The following is a 19,426-nucleotide window of genomic DNA, read 5'->3' on the forward strand; positions in this document are numbered from 1 at the left end:
ACCCTTAACACATTGTGTGTTTTGAAATGCCCTGCCTCCAGCATATCAGTGCTTAGCATGATGGGTTAAAATTATGCATATTTACCACATTACTACTACATTTACTACTATTAGCCAATGAGCAGTTACTCTAACATTGTGTCCATGCTTTCACAACCGCACACAGCACGATGTCCAAGCAGGATCAAGCCAGGGCTGGAGCAAGCAGCATTAGGATGACTTTCACCCCTTTGTGTGCGTGGAACGGTGCAGGTAGGGCTGAGGCTGTTTTGTGAGGGGTCTCCACCTGGTCCATCCGTGCCTGCATGGTCAGACACGTGCCTGGGGCCCAGAGGGGCTGGTCACGTCTTTTCTGCTGTTCTAACTATGGACATAACTTCTGGCGGTGTGTTTCAGAGTTCATTTCTTGTCCTGCCATGCACCTTGGTCTCCAGTTAGGGCTACCAAGAGGCCTCAGCTCTTTCAGGGGCTTACACCAGATCTTAACTGTGTTGTAGAGCCTCTAGATTTGACACAACCACACTGGTTGACACCCCCTGGCTGTTTCCAGGAGCCACTGGAGGCCTGAAGGTGATTAACCCCCAGGCTGCCCTCCAAAGCGACCGGTGTCACTTAAGATGCCACCATTAGGTTTCAGAGTTACCAGCTGCAGGGTGGCCTGGCTGGGGCAGCTACACGTGTGCTTCCCGGGTTCATGGAATGGTCTGTGTTGGAAGGGACCTTAAAGCTCACCCAGTTCCAACCCCTGCCACAGGCAGGGACACCTTCCACTAGAGCAGGGTACTCTAAACCCCGTCCAACCTGGCCTTCAACACTGCCAGGGACGCAAGGCCGCCTCCCGGCTCCAGCCCTCCCCGGTCGGGGCCGCCCCGCAGCAGGCGGGGCTCAGCTCAGGCCTGCCCGCCTCTTTCCTTCCGCCGCGCCGCCGCCATGGTGGGGAAGGTCAAACGTCCGCGGCTGCACCGCGCCGCCCCCCGGCCCTGGCCCGCCAAGGATCCGCTGCCGCTGCCCGAGCCCCAACCCGGCCCCGGCGGCTGGAATGCGGCGGCGGGCAAGGTAACGGGGAGCGGGGTGGTGACACGTGGGGCCGTGGTATCGCCTATCCCGACGGATGGGTGTATCCCGGCGGCTGAGGCCGTGCTCCCCCGCCTGCACCGGGAAGGCCGCAGCTCTGTTCGGTCCTTGAGCTCTTGGAATCTCCGCACGGCGGCTGCCACGGGCGCAGAAGCCTCGCGGGTGCCCTGGTGTGGCCTCGCAGGGTGTCTGAGGGTGCCCTTTGGTCCTGGACCTGGTGAAGCGTTGGTGGGAGCTGGCAGTCTTCATAGGGGCAGGAGTTAACTGAAATGGTGACACGGGCTTTGGACAAGGGCCTGTAGGGACAGGACAAGGGGAATGGCTTTAACCTGCCAGAACAGGGGAGATTGAGATGAGCTCTTAGGCAGAAGCTCTTCCCTGTGAGGGTGCTGGCACAGGGTGCCCAGAGAAGCTGTGGCTGCCCCATCCCTGGCAGTGTTCAAGGGCAGGTTGGACACGGGGGCTTGGAGCACCCTGCTCTAGTGGAAGGTGTCCCTGCCCTGTGGCAGGGGTTGGAGCAGGATGAGCGTTAAGGTCCCTTCCAACCCAAACCATTCTGTGACATTGTTTCCTGAAGCCTAGTCTCCTTTTCCTGCTTCGAAAAGTCACACCCTCAGTGCTGTGCTTGTGGCCTTGAAGCTGCTGTGGCACTGTGCTGGGCCTCACACCACTTGTCAACACACTTCTCATGGTGATTAAGGACACTGCTGGTCACAGCAGGCAGAACAAGGGAGCCTGAAGCTTCAGAGCTCTAGTGCAAGGTCCTGCTTGTGCACCACCAGCTTCCCAGCATGCTTCTCAGCATCAGGCATGGGGATGGATGTGCCATGTGCTGGTAGTTATGGCAGCCATCAGCATGCATTGGGAGTGGAGGGGTTAGACCTGCCTGGCTCATTTTGTGCTGGTTCTCTTCAGTTCCAGATTAGGGCAGGTGGACATGAGCTGTTTATACACAGTCATTTACACACAGTTTATACACAGTCGTTTAGGAGATTTGGGCCATGTCTGGCTTCACCAGCTGTGTTATTAATAACACAGTTAAGGCTAAAGCTGGTTGCCTCCCCCAGTCTCCCAGCAGCAAGGACGCAGAACAGCAGTAAATGCTTTTTGTGCACCTACAGCTTTCCTTTTAAACAGGGAGGAACAGACTGTGCCATATACAGCTGGTTTTGTACCACTATGAATTATGTGTCAGTGCTAGCTAACTAAAGTAATCAATTCCAAGCCAACCAGAGAAGCTACCGCAAAGCTTAGGACTTAGAGAGCTATTGTGTGCTTAAAGGAACTGGATTCTGAAGATTTGGTTAAGTTGCTGGTAGTCACTGAATCTGCTTAATGTCCACTGATTTAGGATTTAGGCCCCTAATCTGCTCATTTGTTGCTTATTTGTATTGTCATTCACCTGTAATAAATCTGGCTTTTCCTAAGGATACCATTCACATTAAGACCAGAATTCAGGTGAGCTTGGTTTGAGGCAGGTATCTGTTAGGAATAAGACAGTCTGAAGCATGACTTTGTGAAGCTTCCTTCTGTGTGGAAGAGCTTGCGGGGTTCTGGCCAGTGGGGTGACTTACCTACCCCTGCCTGCTCAGAGGCACCCTCCTGTCTGGAAGGTGCTGGGGTTCGTTTTTGTTTTAGTGAATGTGTCTTGTGGTATTTGTACTGACTCCTGCTTCATGTTTCTTTTGGGTAAGGACTGGGACTTCTCACCTTCTGGTGTTTTTTCCGGGCTGAAGATTGACCCTGATACACTTGTCAAGAACCTTGACTTGGACTCCAGAAGCATCATTTCCTCCAGAACAGGTTTGTTGTTGTATTGTGAATGAGTGCCTGGTTAAGTTTTGAGCAAAGACACCGAGGACTGTATTCTGCAGTGGCTGTCAGAACTGAACCCAAACCACAGCTCCCTGTGTTCCTGCAGGAGCTTTTCCAACAGGTTTCTGTTTGGCATTGGAGGAAGCAGAATGGCATATGTGTGGGGTGGGGAATTAGGCTCCTAGTCCTCAGGGGCTGAGAGGACAGCAGAGCCCAGGCTGTGAGCTGATCTCCAGGCTTCCTCCGCAGCTGCTTCTGCCTCACCAGCAGCTGCCATTCATACTCTGTTTTGCCAGCTAGTTGCTTGTTGTGCATCAGTAGTGCTTTATCCACAGCAGGCTGATTGCCACCCGTTTTCTCCTGTCCATTGCTGTTTCTAGGTCTTCTGGCAGGAGAGTTCAGCTCGCCAAGGATTACGGGGAGTAAAGTGGGAATGGTGAGGTGGTGATAGAGGGTATTGTTTTCTAATCCCACAAGGAAATGCACCCTGCTTAGTGGCAGACAGGGCTTTGAGTCTGAAACTGGTTTTCCGTTTCATCTCAAAATGGAAACTGATGGCACACAAATCTGTCCTGATGCAGAAGACATGAGACTGACAAATACCTTGCTTACAAACCGAATCTCTTCTTTCCATGCAGATTAATACCACTACAGTGACTTTGTTTTCCTGTCCAGGGCTACAAAGCAACCCAGTAACCACCTCAAGGCTAGCGGTTACCTGAGCTCCAGTGGCCACAGCCCATCAGTCACATTTAGTCACAGTGTCGGGGAATGGGAAGGTTGTGCGAGGACGCATTTGCTGGGGGTGCTTGCCCTCTACACAGAAACCTTTGTGAAATGCCTTGTTTTCCAACACTGAGCTCATTGTTTGTACCTCTCCTGGGAAAAGGACATGTGTGCATACATGTGTGCACGTAAACATAGCCATCTCTTTAATTAAATGAGCATGTTGAGGGCTGACAGCCTGCAGTCCTTATCTTTCACTGCAGGCTGCAGCTGCACAGATCTGCTTTATAAATAGCTCTGTGCCTCTGGTCCCTCTGCAAGTGCTGATGATGCAGATGTGTGGTGTGTGACTACATTTAACCCTCTCTTGAGGCTGTGTGCTGGCTGCCTGCAGTGATGCTGACCCCAATGCTTTGTGCTGCCTTGCACTTTCCAGATGATCAGCTAAAAATAGCTGTTTGTCTGGGGGCCCAAAACTGCAGCTCAACGAGGCAAAAAGTGGTTTGATTTTGTTCTCAAATCTTCCCAAGCTGCTCTGCCCTTTCTTTTTGTATCATTCTAGAGCCATGTGGAGGCCTTTTCATTATGGAAATCAATTCATTTTTTGTGTTAAGTCAGTGAACTGTAACTAGGCTGTGCATACAATAGCAGACACCCTGGAGTTAGAAAAGAGATTCTAGGCAGGCTCTGCTTTGTCTCCTGGGATCCCTGGTCAGCTGAGGGCCTGTTCAGCAGCAAATTCAACTTGACTCCAACCCTCATCCCCACTTTCCTCCCACCCCCATTAGCTCTGTGCGCAGGGCAGGAGGGTAGGATTCTCCTACACATTGTTATTTTTAGATTTAATAGCAAGACAAAAAAATGTCTCTCTCCCACTTGCATTTCAAGCTCTGAGAAGGTCAACTTGGCAGACTGTAGGTAGGCTGTATTTCTCTGTCTCCTGTGCTTTTCACAGCTGAGGATTTTATTCTGCCCAGGAATGTGTGGCAGTTGAGAAAGGTGGTATCTTTGTCCTCCTGTGTGTGTGCGTGCACTCCTAGGATTGCTTCACATTATCTAAGGTTACTGGTATCTGTTTTGTGTTACAGTCTGGTCTTGTGCTGTGACACTTTAGGGACAGCCAGGAAAACATCAGTGAGGACTTACAGAGGCTTGCAGGGCATAAGTGAAACAAGGGATCAGTTACAGGGGTTGGACCTGACAGGAAACGCTCTCGGTTACTCTGCTGGTTGCTGTGGGTTTTTGCTCTTTTATCTCTCCTCCTTAGATCCTGCATCCCTCTGCTTTTGGAGGTGTAGTTCCCAGAAAGCCAGCATCTTACTGCATGCTGGTAATGCTTTCATGGCATTGCAGCACAAAGGTATTTCTGGGTAAAATATTTGACTGTCCTTCTACTATCCTGCCATGTTCCTTTCCCCACTTGGTCTTCCACATTTTGGCTTTGTGCTTGAACAAGGGGCCCAACTTTTGTCTTGACAGAGCCTGAGCACCAAAGTTCCGTGAGCTGGAGTGCCTTCTGCTAACTATGAAGCTGTCAGATGTGGAGCTGGCCTAGAAGGATGTGTGAGGTTGAGAGATTGCTTATTGCTGGAAAACTAAGGAAGAATAGGTGGTGACATTGGCTTGTGGCTCCACATGTCTGTACCCCCCCCTTACTGTTTAAGAGAGGGTAGTGGCTGGCTGGATCAGTAGAAGAGACCTGAAAAGCCTGCCTGGTTTCCTCAGAGCATGGTGCAGGGACAAGAGTTGCTCTTGGAAGAGGTGGTGGTATAGGGGGAAGAGCAAGCCAGGAGCACTTTTTCTATACCTTTTGTCCCCTTACCTTTCCTCAATTTCGTAAACAAGGTTGGCTGTGGTTATTCTGAGGGAAGAGGGAGAAGGATCCTTCTCAAGTTGGAAAGTTTAGCATCTCTAGCAGGGTTGGCATGTTGGTTAACATGAGTGGTTGTGTCTGCCTGCGCAGGTGTGTGCTGGGGCTGAAAGGAGAATGAAGGAGTTCCTTGTTTTGGGAGGATAATCTGGTGGTGTTGGTTCTTGCCAACATTTTCCTGAGGATTCCTGGTACAGCTGGTGGAGGCAGGGTGCAACACTAGAAGTATCTGCTGCTCTCATGGTAATGGTCTTGTTGCTTCCCTTAGATACGCGACTGATTAAGTGTGCTTGTTTTGGTTGGGGTGAGGTATCAGCTTAGGCTGTTCTGGCATCAATGATTGCGGCAGCATGAGAGGGAAAGGGTGGAACTGTAACAGAGAAATGGAATTAATATTTGGTGAGGCTTGCATGTGTGATGGTAGAAAGCCAGTGGTCCAAGATGGGAAGTATTTTAATATGGGGAGCTCTGAGCCGTGTCATACTGTGAAGAAGACCTGCTGCAACTGCTTTCTTCTGTTCTGCTTTTTGTCTTTAATCATTAGCTCATCTCAACACCAGATTCCGGATGATATCCACACGCTAATAGGTAACAAAAGCCAGCAACATCACTGTGAACACTGGAGCTAAGTCCAGGAGCTTGATCAGTGATTGCTTTTCATCAGTGTATTTTACTTAGTCACTGACGTAATGTAAATCAAATGCTTTGCCATAATCTAATCCATGTGAGGACCTCTGCTACTAGTGTGAGGGAATAAATCTCCTGTGGGTGAGCCTCTGTAGCGTGGGAATTAAGTGCTTCCAAGTCAGTCAGAAATAATGGCCTGTCTTATGCGGGGGGAGTGCGTGTGTGTGTTTGCTTTTTTTTTCCCCCCTTTTTCTTCCCTTTTTTAATCCCTGCTTTAGGTTTCCTTCCCTAGTATTTGCCCCTTGAAGCAAAGTCCTGTTCAAGCGTAAGTGTGGCAAACCAGTTGCCTGGGAATGTCTGGCGTTTTTGGGAGCAGATGATGAACCAGTTGTGGAATGGGATGAACAACTAGACTGGCATCTTCCTGCTTTATTTTCAGCGTCTGCAAAAGGGCACTCTGACAAGATGCATTGTTGGGAAAGCAAAAGGGCAATGGCAGCAAGTGCTACCAGGTCAGAATTGCTTGCAAAACCTTAGCTGGTCACCTTGGTTTCTGAGGTTGTGCCAAGAGTAGCTTTTCCTGCAGATTGCTTTAGCTTCTCCTGTGCTAGTGGTGAGCCAGGAAAATGTGATTTGATGCATGGATTAAAGCCATTTGCTGCCTTTGGCCCCAGACCAGTTAGGGGTCCCCAAGGACACCATAAGGTAGATTTAGATTGGACATAAAGAAGACATTTTTTACAATGAGGGCTGTGAGGCTCTGGCACAGGGTGCCCAGAGAAGCTGTGGCTTCCCCATCCTTGTCTGTGTTCAAGGTCAGGTTGGACAGAGGGGCTTGGAGCAACCTGGTGAAAGGTGAAAGGGGGTTTAGGCTAAATGATCTCTGAAGGTCTCTTTCAACACAGACCACTCTGTGAGTCTGATTCTGTACCAAGCCTGGATCTGCACACTGGGATGTGAAAATAGAGGGGACTTTCAGGCATGCTGTAGTATCTCCGAGTTATCCCTTTGTATCTTGAGAGTTTTGTCCTCTGATGACAGTGTCTTACAGCATGGGTTCATCTGTCAGTGACACAGAGGGGAGTGGAGGTGTGAAATTGCTGAGTATCTGACAAAGAAGGGAGTCCCTTTTCCTGCGGAAGAAATGCAGAGACAGGAGAGAATAAATCAGGGCAAGCAGGAACCTGATAGCTTGGAATTGCTGGAGTCTGGAAGCCATGTACAGCCTTGCTTTGCCCCTTTCTTACATACTCTTGATTTCCTTTTGTTACCAAGCCTTCCTCTTCAGAGTCAGTGCTTGTGTCCTTCTGGTTTGCACCTCAGCTTCTGTTCTGGTGTTCCAGATTAGCTGTGTCTGTCACATACCTGCTTCCTTCTCTTTGCGCTCTGCAGCCACTTGTCCAATTCTGTTCTCCTTTCGTAGCCTTAAATGAGAAGCAGAAAAGCTGTGGTTGGTTGGTGTCATGGTTCTGCTGTGCACTAACTTCATGGGACATGATTTACTTTTCTGGTTTTTGCTTGTAATGGGTGGTGTGCCAGAATCCAGGTGAGACCCGTCCTCTTCAGCATCACTGTTCCTGCAGTGTCTGGAATCAGGGTTGCCACTGCTGTGTTGCTTGAAGAATTACAGCTCTGACAGGATGCTAACCTTTGTGTTCCATAACTTACTCCTTTCTGTTCATAGAATGGTAGAATCACTGAATGTCTGTTTGTTTGTGCCCTTTCAGTATTACAGTTCTTCCACTTCTGTCCTCATCCCTGAGGACGTTTCTTCATGAAATGCTTCTTTGAAAGTCCTGGAGCTGTGCTGTTGGTAGGAGCAGGTTGCTTCTGCTGGGAAGATGTTGGCTGTGTTCCTCTGTGGTGCATGGTGTGAGTCTGCCCTCCTGTTGCGTCTAATCCTAGCACTGTCCACCTTCTTTATGCAGATTTTTAGTGACGTGAACAGAGCAAAGACGTTGGCACCCTTTCTATTGCCTTCATTTTGGGCTTCTCTTTCACCTTCTGGACAGCCTGCTGCTTGCCATCCCCTTTAGTTGTGCCTTCCTGGCTATTGTGTAGTGCCTGGCTTCGTGAAGGGGGTTCCTGTTTGGTTTTGGGGGTTATTTTGTTTTAATGAACACATCCTTTCTGAATACCACTTTTAAGCCTTTGCTGCTTTTTGGGGTGTTTTAAAATCGGCTTATGGTGGTCGTTTACCATGTCTGCAGTGTGGAAAGCTGCTGCATCTTAACAATTCCACTGCTGTTGCTTTTCTTCAGCATCTCATTCCGTGTTGGCAGTTGTCATGCGTGTCTTGTGTTTGTTTTAGAGCACTCTGCTCAAGCTGTTCCCCACTGTAGCCCTCTTCAGATGGAGAGGGGTGCAAACTGATGCTGACAGCGAGTGGCCTGCAAGGAGCAGCTGTAGCATCTCCAATGTGTGTGTAAAATGCGACGTGCTCTGCTAGTCCGCAGTGACAAGATGTTCCTGTTCCATCTGTCTCTGGGCAAAGCTGCCCAGGCTTTGGTCTGTGTGACTTTGGGGAGTGTTGAAATGCTTTCCCTTAAAGTGGTGTCAGTCAGGTACCTATTGGTGATGCCCTTGGTGGCGTGGCACTGAAATGATTTTAACGTTGAATGGTTTGGTTTGGAAGGAACCTTAAAGCTCATCCAGTTCCAACCCCTGCCACAGGCAGGGACACCTTCCACTAGAGCAGGTTGCCCCAGGCCTTAAATGCTGCCAAGGATGGGGCAGCCACAGCTTCTCTGGGTACCCTGTGCCAGTGCCTCAACACTCTCCCAGGGGAGAACTTCTGCCTAAGAGCTCATCTCAATCTACACTCATATGGTCCTGCTGAAAGCACCTGCCTGCTTACCTGCAATCCTCTGCAGTATTACTTGTTAGAAAATAATCTTTTTTGTTTAAGATGCTTGAAAATCTCTGTTTGGCAGATGGATGCTGCCCTAAGAGGAGCAGCTGCTTGAGTGGCATTTGAGCTGGGATTTCTCATTCTCATGGGTGAGGTGGATATCAACAGGTCTTTCAAACAGGGCATCCAAGCTCCATTATCTATCCTATCTGAGAAGTTGTGGCAGGCAGGTTAAGTTCCTGCTGACTGGAAAAGGGGAAATATAAGCCCCAGATTTAAAAAAGGAAACAAAGCAAACCCAGTGAACTACAGACCAGTCAGTCTCACCTCAGTGCCCTGGGAGGATCATGGAGCAGATCTTCCTGAAAACTATGCTAAGGCACATAGGCAATAAGGGAGTGATTGGTGACAACCAACATGGCTTCATGAAGGGCAAATCATGCCTGACAAATTTGGTGGCCTTCTACAATGAGGCCGTGGTGTTGGATAAGGGAAGAGCAACTGATATCACCTACCTGGACTTTTGCAGGGCATTTGACACTGTCCTGCACTACATCCTTGTCTCTAAACTGGAGAGGCATGGATTTGACAGGTGGACCACTTGGTGGATAAAGAACTGGCTGGATGGCTGCATGCAGAGAGTTGTGGTCTATGGCTCAATGTCCAAGTGGAGACCAGTGACAGGGGATGTTCCTCAGGGCCCCGGGGATGCTGCAAGGGCTGGAGCAGCTCTGCTCTGGAGCCAGGCTGAGAGAGCTGGGCTGGTCCAGCCTGGAGAAGAAAAGGCTCCTCAAGGGGAAACCTTAGAGCAGCTCCACTGCCTAAAGGGGCTACAAGAACAAAAGGCTGTAGGTTGCAACAACTTGCTTGGAATGGGAATCCTGCTGCAATCCTACTGAAAGCCAAAGGTGCCCGTGTCTTAAAAATGATAATAATTTCTGTTAAAGAAGTAAAAACTCCACACTGCTTAATAACACTTTAACATTTACTGTGCAGTATGGTGCTGGCTGTGAAAGGAGCTGAATGAAACTCCACTTTAATTAGTCAGTGTAATTAAGTGAAAAGAGCTAAATGAGTGTCTGAAACTTGCACTGCTTCAAGTGCTTTGACTTCCCTTCTGCAGATAGACCATTTCCATGTTGTGAGTTCCTCCTGCCAACTCATGGGCATCAGTTGGGTTAATATTTCTGGAGTTAATTAACATTTTCTTTCCTTCCCCTTCCTCTAGCTGGGGCTAAGTCCTTCTACCTAAAATTAATGTTTTGTTGTTATGTTTTTAAATGCTCCAATTAGCGAGTGGTCATGGATACTGAGCACTACACAAACACAGGAACGCTTTCCAGAGTGGCCAGAGCTGCCAAGATGTTTGCAATCTGCTCCAAAGAGAAGAGGCTGTTCGTAGTGGGAAGAGCCTGAAATGAGTCTTCTGAGCTTGAACGATGTGTCAGATCCCTGTAATTTCTTATGGCTGGTTCCTGTGGTGGCTGTGTCATGCTCCCCGCTAACAATGGTAGAAGGTACATGCTTGCCTTGGAGCAGCCTTTACATGTGTTTCTTCTTTGTTTCTGGAGAAGAAAAGGCTCAGGGGGGACCTTATTGCTCCCTATAACTGCCTGACAGGAGGATGGAGCCAGGAGGGGGCTGGGCCCTGCTCCTAAGGAACAAGGGATGGGACAAGAGGAAATGGCCTCAAGATGCACCAGGGGCGGTTTGGATGGAGCTGAGGAACAATTCCTTCCCAAAGGGTGCTAAGGCATTGGAGCAGGCTGCCCAAGGCAGTGCTGGAGTCACCGTCCCTGGAAGTGTTCACACACCATGGAGGCAAGACCCTGTTCACCAGTCTCCCTGCAACAGCTCTGAGCAAGGCTGTGGGCACATAAGGCTCTACACATTACAGCAATCTCCCTTCTCTGCCACGGGAGCTAAGCACCTAAACCCATAAGATTCTGCCTCAGTCCTTGAGGCTCCCTGCTGTAGAAACAGGTCTCACAGCTGCCCAAGCCCTACAGAGCCAGCAGCCAACAGGCTGAGCTCCAGCAGAACATTTTTTTCTCTAAGACAGCCCCCAACAGCCCAGAACTGCTACAAGCCCCCAGCTGAGCTCCACGATCATAGAACCACAGCCTGGTTTGGGTTGGAAGGGACCTTAAAGCTCATCCAGTCCCAACCCCTGCCATGGGCAGGGACACCTTCCACTAGAGCAGGTTGCTCCAAGCCCCTGTGTCCAACCTGGCCTTGAACACTGCCAGGGATGGGGCAGCCACAGCTTCTCTGGGCACCCCGTGTCAGCACCTCAGCACCCTCACAGGGAAGAGCTTCTGCCTAAGAGCTCATCTCAGTCTCCCCTGTTCTGGCAGGTTAAAGCCATTCCCCCTTGTCCTGTCCCTACAGGCCCTTCTCCAAAGCACCTCCCCAGGTTTCTTATAGCCCCCTTAGGCACTGGAGCTGCTCTAAGTCTTCCCTGAGATGCTCCAACTTGTCCAAGAAGACCCTTGATGATGCCCTCAGAAACAGTCAATGCTCAGTGGGATCCATGAGCTCCTTTTCCTTCTGCTAGGTGATTACCACGTCTGGAAACCCACTGCATTGCCTCCACACCCACAGGTATAAGGGATACACGATGGAGGACTCTGCCTTTTCCATGTGCATCCAGCAGAGGCTACAGCAGAAGAGCTGGCTTCTGCTTAGTGTATCGTACAAGTGTATTGCATGGATGAGCCTCAGTGCTGAGCTAGTCCTGGTCTCTTCTCCCAAGTAACAAGACAAGAGGAAACAGCCTCAAGCTGCACCAGGGCAGGTTTAGATGGAGCTGAGGAACAATTCCTTCCCCACAGGGTGCTCAGGCATTGGAACAGGCTGCCCAGGGCAGTGCTGGAGTCACCATCCCTGCAAGTGTTCACACACCGTGGAGGCAAGGCCTCAGTGCCACGGGTTAGTGGTGGCCTTGGCAGTGTTGGGGAATGGTTGGACTGGATGAGCTTAAAGGTCTTTTCCAACCTGGTTGATTCCGTGATTCTATGGCTGTGTTGAAGCTGAGTGGGTGAAGAGGAGGAGAGGGCTGACTGAGGAAATGGGAACTGCTTTGGTGAGGCTTCTGAGGTGTTGCTCTGGGCTTTTCAAAGCCTTCCTGCAGCTCTTGTACAAATTGAGTGTTCAAGCACGTGGTTTTCAGGTCAAATGGGTCAGTCCCATGTGCCGCTGAAGGGCTTGCTGAATCTGGGGTCACTGTACATCCTGGCTTTCCTGGTTAGGTGTGATGCGGCATGGTAGTTTGCATGTCGTGCTGTCTTGGTCTGTGTGATTTTGATTCCAAAAGCTTTAAAAGGATACTAATCTAGCCTGGTATTCTGCTAAATCAGTTTTAAATGGTCAGACATCCTTACTTAACACAAAAATAGATCAGCCCCGCTTAGGAGAGTACTGAAGCTGCAGTGTTACAAAAGAGGGTTGTGAACTGAAATCCATGCCTTTGCTGTTCTGATGTTACAGCTTTGGCATAATCGAGTTATAACGTTATAAATGCTACAGAGAGAGAGGGAGGAGGCACAGTTCTGCACTGGTGGCAAAGAGCTGCACCCAGCACGAATCCCAGTCATGAAAACCTCTCATGGGGCATGAGAAGAACAGTTTAACACTGCATGACTTAAGGAACTGAATCCCAAGAGGGATGAAGAACTGGCTGTGGAGAGGGCAGATTGACAGCTCTGGAAGTCAGCGCCCTTCTCTTGTCACCAGCATTAGTACAGAGTTGTGTCGAGCTGTCAAAGGTGTTTCTGAAATATATGTCCTGGGAGTTTAATATTTAATAGGTGTTCTAGTTAGAAAATTGGTGGAGCCTGGTACAGTGTGGGTGCAGTGAGAGGTCTTCTTCTGGGTTGCCCCTTCTGACTTGTCTTGATGTGCTTCTGGGGTGCAGAATGAGTCAGCCTCCTCTTTTCTCTGCTGACACCCCTGGGAGATGCCCATGTGAGGAAGCCTATTTTGCTTGGCTGTTTTTTCCAAGGGTTTCTACACTAAAATTGTCATCTACATAAATCTGATTTGCCAAGAGATAAGTCTCTGCTAATGTGGGTCTTATCTGGATGACACGGTGAGCGTTTAATGGTAGATCTCCCAAGACTTTATGCCTATAATTCAGACTAAGTGGGATCTATAGATTTATTCTGTGCAAGTTTTCCTTTACTGGAATAAAGGTCTAGCTTGCCTAAGGTTTTATTTATTGTTTAAACTGTATTGCCTGTTCATAGGGGCACAGATAATCCTTCAGTTGCAGCACTGATGGCCCACAGGTTGCAGTTACAAGAAAACATGATATTCTGCTGGAGCTCTTCTTCTTTCAGGCCACCACTGACTGCCGTGCACGCTTGAGAAACAGGATGTGTGTGGTGCTGGTTCCTGTGCTGAGAGCTGTTTTGCTCAGCACAGGGATACTCAGGATACAGAGGATCAGAGAGTCTTTGTGAGCAGTTTATGGACAAATGTTTTCTTTATGCTTGAGTCAAAATGTGTGCAACACCTGAAGATCTGTTTGCCCAGTTTAAAGGTGGCATTATTGATGCTCACATGTGGCATAACTGGTAAAGGCATGTAATCTGGGTTTAGCTTTTTAGGCAAGTGGTTTATAGAAAGAAAGTAAGGCTTTAGGGGTCTTTGTTGGGGTTTTTAACACTGTAAATCTCAACGGGCACTGTCTAAGCTAAATGTACAAGAAAGGTGGAGAGAGGGGCTTTGGACAAGGGCCTGTAGGGACAGGACAAGGGGAGTGGCTTTAACCTGCCAGAACAGGGGAGATTGAGATGAGGTCTTAGGCAGAAGCTCTTCCCTGTGAGGGTGCTGAGGTGCTGGCACAGGGTGCCCAGAGAAGCTGTGGCTGCCCCATCCCTGGCAGTGTTCAAGGCCAGGTTGGACACAGGGGCTTGGAGCACCCTGCTCTAGTGGGAGGTGTCCCTGCCTGTGGCAGGGGTTGGAACTGGATGAGCCTTAAGGTTCCTTCCAGCCCAAACAAGGCTGTGATTCTGTGACACTTAAGCAGGTCATTCCTCCATGTTGCTGTTGTACCTCTATACCTCTGACAGCATCACGGCCTTCTGTGGCAGTGAAACATGTGGTCTAACTCTGTACCATGAGGTTACAGAATTTTCTCTGCTAGGTTGGATGAAGGGATGTAACATATGACAGACAGACAGCATCTGGATCTAACAGCATCCAGACAGACTCAAGCAAGGGGCGCAGAAGTTGAATGCAGCAATGTGTTTTGGAGGTAACTTTAGAGGGAAGGTAGTCCTTGCGGAAGCTGCAGGCAGGGGTGAGCTGATAAACCTCCTTGTGTCCTGAAGGTCACAGTTAGGAACCTTTTCCCTCCTCCATTTGGGGAAGGAAAGAGAACGGAAGAGTAGACAGCCGTATACTCTGAGCTCAGGAAAGCACAGAATAGGTTGTGGGTCCATTCAGATGTTTTTTCTGCACGTTTGCTGTGTAGAAGGTGCTGCCTTGCTCCAGCTGTGACTGCATTGCTGACAGCTCTGCAGCAGAAGAGGCCTTGCCTGTAGGAGAACAGAACGTATCTGTTGGAGTGCTCTTTTCATATATTAGATGTGCTCATTAGAGGGCAGCAGCAGAACTCTTCCTTTTTCTAGGTCAGTTCTATATTTTTGAAGGATATTTTTCTGCTCTGCAGGGCACAGAACACAATTTTCCAGTTCCTCCTTCAGGTTTTCCTAGTGCAGTATGTGTATAAGCCAGCGATGCTCACATGAAAGTGTTAGTCAGTATAAAGTAACATAGAGGAGTTAGAGTAAAAAGCTGCTTCTTGGAAGCTTGGAATTGTTGCAGGCTCAAACAAAGTGGAGCTCCTCAAAGCTTAAACCGCAAATGGCTAGCACCATATGTGGAAAAGCAGCCAAGTTGCACAGCTAACTTGTTTTTCCCTCAGCCTAATTCTTGTGTGACCTATATGTCCATATGCATCTATTGATTTGTTTGCTCTACCCCAGCTGCTGCTGCCACCTTTTTCTGCTTGAAGAAAGCGTTTAAGAACCAGTCTTGCTTCATCTGAGAGTAAGCTTTAAATGGGATCTGATAGTACTCTCTATTCTAAATACTAAAAATAATTACGGCCCAATGTTTAAAGGCTCAATGAGGCGGGGATTTGGAGCCCAACATCACAACACTTAAATGCATTATTTATTATGTAACATTGATAGGAGAAGGCTGTAGTGTTGTTTGATGTTGCAGCTTGTGTGTTTCTGGCTTCAGCACGTCCAAATACTCACTAGGAGCAAACATCTCCAGTGCACAACTTCACTGCAATGTTTTGTACACTGTTGACCTTTCTGGGGTGTGTGAGCTGCTTCTAGGCAGCTGGAATAGCAGGAAAAATGGATTCAGCATTTCCATCATCAGCATCAGCAGTTGGTTTCCAACAGATGGCTCTGATTTTGCAAGGGCCTCTGTGGAAGTAAAACTTGGAAGCAAATGAGTATTTCAAAAGATGTCCAGGTAGGTTTTGTACCTTGTGAAGCTTTGGTGAATCCTCCTCTTCCTGAAGCTCCTTGGCCTAGGGCAGTGGAGCATGAGGATTGGCACGGGGAGACACAGCACCTCCTTCCCTTTCCCAGAATGTGTTTGGTGTTATCACATCCTGCGTATTTCCACATCTCCCTCTGCCCTACCTGAAGGATCACGTGTCCCCCCATAGGGGCACATAGCTGTAGGTTCCTCAAATGTTGGGGCTTCAGCACAGCAGGGTGTACCTAGCTGCTGCTTTCTGTCATACATTATTTTTTAGGATGGCAGTATCCAAGCCTGCAAACCACTAAGATGAAACAGCCTTCTTGATACTGGCAAACATTCCTGCTGCAGTGGCTTGGATCAGTCCCACCTCCTGGGGAAGTCCAGATTGTGCTTTGAACTCTCACTTCGGGATCCACTGGCAAGCTGGCATTTCTTCGTGTCTTCGCTGTGACACCTCAGTAAAGGCAGGTCCTCATCAGGAAAGGAAAGCTGAACAAAGCCAGAAAAATGTCTCGCAGTGCTTGGCAGCTCTTGGTCCATTAGGTAAATTTAATACCCTGTCAGTAGGATAAAAGAGAAAGACATGGAGCTGTTGGAGTGAGGCCAGAGGAGGACACGGAGATGCTGCAGGGGCTGGAGAAGAGAAGGCTCCTTCAGGGGAGACCTCAGAGCAGATCCAGTGCCTAAAGGGGCTGCAAGAAACCTGGAGAGGGGCTTTGGACAAGGGCCTGTAGGGCCAGGACAAGGGGAATGGCTTTAACCTGCCAGAACAGGGGAGATGGAGATGAGCTCTTAGGCAGAAGCTCTTCCCTGTGAGGGTGCTGGGGCACTGGCACAGGGTGCCCAGAGAAGCTGTGGCTGCCCCATCCCTGGCAGTGTTCAAGGCCAGCTTGGACACAGGGGCTTGGAGCAATGTGCTCTAGTGAAAGGTGTCCCTGCCCATGGCACAGGGCTGGAACTGGATGGGCTTTAAGGTCCCTTCTAACCCAAACCACTCTGTGATCCTATGACCTAACACAGTATTTTGTTGGGGATGCGGGTGTTCTCAGCAGCTGTATTTTAGGCATGGTGAGCCTCAAAGACTACTGCTCAGGAATGGCAAGATAGATTTTTTTTTTTGTTGGAGGAGCCCTTTCTTTCCAGGAGCAATGCCAGACCATGTTCCCCTGTGTGTCTGGCGATACTGAAGCACAGGGAGGTAAGGGGACAGGTAGGTCTCAAGGCTCTGGTTTGGTGCTATAGTTCCAGACCTGATAAGGTCAAGGCAATGCCCAATGTCTGGCAGCTCTGCAAGCTGACAGCAGGGAGTGTCAGAGGAGCGACTACCAGGGTTTGGTCCTTCCCTACCCCTTGTTTACTTTTTGTTCTTGCAACATATCTCATGGCTGCACTGGGTAGATGGGGCTGTGGTGAGAGCACCCATTCTTGCCAGTGCAGGTGCAGTGTAAGTGCTGTTTGCTGACGCTTGGTATCGTGTTTGTGCTGCTGGCAGGGTGCAGAGAGCATGAAGTGCAAAGTGATGGAGCCCTGGAGTCACTGAAAACCTGCATGCTTTAGAACAGATCCTACCAGGAGAATGTTGTTCCAGGATATTCCTGTCCTGCAAGTTTTGCATTGAGAAAAGGGGAAGTGAAGGGATGGAGATAAAAAAACAGCTTCTGCATCCCCTGGAGGAGCCCAGATCTTGATTTTTCATTTTGATTAAGATTTCATCTTCACTGAAGTGAGCCATATGGGCATATTGGAGCAGAGTGGCTTGCTCTAATTTGAGACTTGTTTGAAAAGAAGGAAATGGTCTTGTGTCCCTGCAGAGTGGTCAAACCCAGCTTTGGCAAGAGATGAGGAATGCTGTAGGAGGTCTGTAGTGAGGTAATGCTCACCGTGGTCTGTTGAGGGGCTCGGTGAAGCTGCAGGATGGTGCCTGTGTGTCGCCAGGAGCCAAGCAGAAGAGGAGCAGGGGAGTGGACGTGGGGCTGTCCGGGGGAAAGATGCTGTGGGAGTGTCGTGTGTTGCATAAGATGGCAGAGCTGGTGATGATATTGGTGCCTCAGGGCTTTTGGGTGCTCTAAAGTGTTTGCTGAAGCAGAAGAGCAGTTGAGACAGCACAGAAGCATCAGCCACCAGAAATGTCAGAGGCTGTAGGAGGAGGTGAAGCCATGTTTGGACCAGTTCCACCTGCAGGGCAGTCTGTGAACCCGTGAGGAAGGAAGGAAGGAGCCTTGAGGTGCTTGGGTACCTCCTGGTATGAGTGTTTTCATGGGTTGGGCTCATTGGAGTGTAATCACCATCACCAGCACAAAAGAAAAGGTAGTTCACAGTGTCACATTGGAATGCTAGAATTAGTAAGACCTTTTCAAGGTTAGAGGGCTGTTACGATCATACAGTCTTCGTGCAGACACTGGGTCAACTTTGACTGTGCTTTAGGGGCTTCTGCTTGGCATCTCCAGTCCTGATTTTGTGGTGTAGCATTTCCTTATGAATTGTAGTCAGTTTTATAGTGCTTGTTTCTGGTCAGGACATAACTTGTCAGCTCTTTGAGATGGGAGGGCTGTGTGCTCCTGATGGGCAGGAGCGGGTACCTGGGTGCAGCAGACACTGACCTGCAGTGGGTGCTTGATACTGGGACTGAGTTACCTTCACCATAGAATCACAGACTGGTTTGGTTGGAAAGTACCTTAAGATCATCCAGTTCCAGCCGCCTGCCATGGGCAGGGATGCCTCACACTAGAACGTGTCGCCCAAGGCTCTGTCCAGTCTGTCCTTGAACGTCATAGACCAGAGGAGCATGGATTACATGCCTTGTGCTTCCCCAGGTGATTATTTGTCTAGCTCCATTCTTCAGATGCCTTCCAGTTTTGAAAATTGCTCTTTGTGCTGCAAAAAGAGGGTTAGAACAGGCAGAGAGGCTCCAGCAGCATTCTGCAGTGCTGATCCTGTGTGCTGGTTGTTGCTCAACTACGTGCAGGCAAAGCTAAGCAGTGAGCTGGGGGCTGGAGGTCAAATACATGTCACAAACAATTTGGAAGGCTTTCCTGGGTGTCTCCCTCTTACTTTATGTTAGCACTGCAGTCCCCTGTATGTGCAGCAGTTTATAAAGCCACTTAGGATATAAATGTTGTTGGACCCGACTGATTTTGACTGGGGTTGAGCTAGTAATTCTTTGATTATGTAAATAATAAGTCTGCTGGCATTATCCAGGCTGAATTGTTGAGCTCTTTTCGATGTCTAAATCTAAATGATCTTGTATGTGTTGACTTAGTGAGCTATTGGGTAAAAGGAAATGAATGTGATTACATTTAACGCATGGCTCTTCAGTGCTATTAGATGTAGTTGGACTTGCTGGTGCTTCTGAACTGTTAGGTGTTGGGGTTTCCTGGAGTGCAGGATCTGCAGATGGTGGGATTAACTCCTTGACGTAGGGCTGTGCAATAGATGGGAGGGTGTGGGGAGGGGGAGGGTGCCACATTAATCTGCCACAGAGACTTAAAAACCAAAGGCGAGCTCTGACGTGATTAGTTTTTTTATTTTTTTTATGCATGGAGTGTTGGGAGTGGGGAAACAAACCTGCACCATAGGGATCCTGAGAGCAGGCGTGCTAAAGAATCCAAGGAAGTCTGCCAGGAAAGGGGAATTAATCAACGGTTAGAATAACCTAGTGGAAATTTTGTCTAACGAGCTTTGAGTAAGTTCCAGAGTAATGACTTCAGGAAAGCTCAGACTGGAGCAGCAAAGAAGTGTCTCTGGAAACTCTGCTCCTGCATTGCCTGCGTACTTCTGGCTCCAAATATGTAGGAGGTGATGCCAGGGTTCGCTGACCTTCTTTAGCACATGTGCCTCACCTCAAAGGAAAAGCCATTCTCCAGACTGGATATCTGAGCTCCTAACACTGCCTGCAGTCAAATGCAGTCCTTTCAGAGCATCTGTGTTTATCTGTAGATGAGTTTTTCAGC

General features: G+C 49.0%; 1 protein-coding gene across 1 annotated transcript in view; it reads left to right on the forward strand.

The window, feature by feature from the left end:
* Positions 1-911: 911 nt before the first annotated feature.
* SLX9 (SLX9 ribosome biogenesis factor) overlaps positions 912-19,426 on the forward strand; it is a 49,324-nt gene continuing 30,809 nt past the window's right edge. Inside the window, exons 1-2 of the mRNA XM_057412306.1 lie at positions 912-1,056; positions 2,769-2,877. Coding sequence (XP_057268289.1) covers positions 931-1,056; positions 2,769-2,877 — 235 coding nt within the window. The 5' untranslated portion in view covers positions 912-930. The remainder of the gene's footprint in view (positions 1,057-2,768; positions 2,878-19,426) is intronic.

This window comes from Pezoporus wallicus, unplaced genomic scaffold (assembly GCF_028554395.1).
Source record: "Pezoporus wallicus isolate ANWC-B61680 ecotype Strahan unplaced genomic scaffold, APGP_CSIRO_Pwel_v1 contig_6566, whole genome shotgun sequence".
Taxonomy (NCBI): Eukaryota; Metazoa; Chordata; class Aves; order Psittaciformes; family Psittacidae; genus Pezoporus; species Pezoporus wallicus.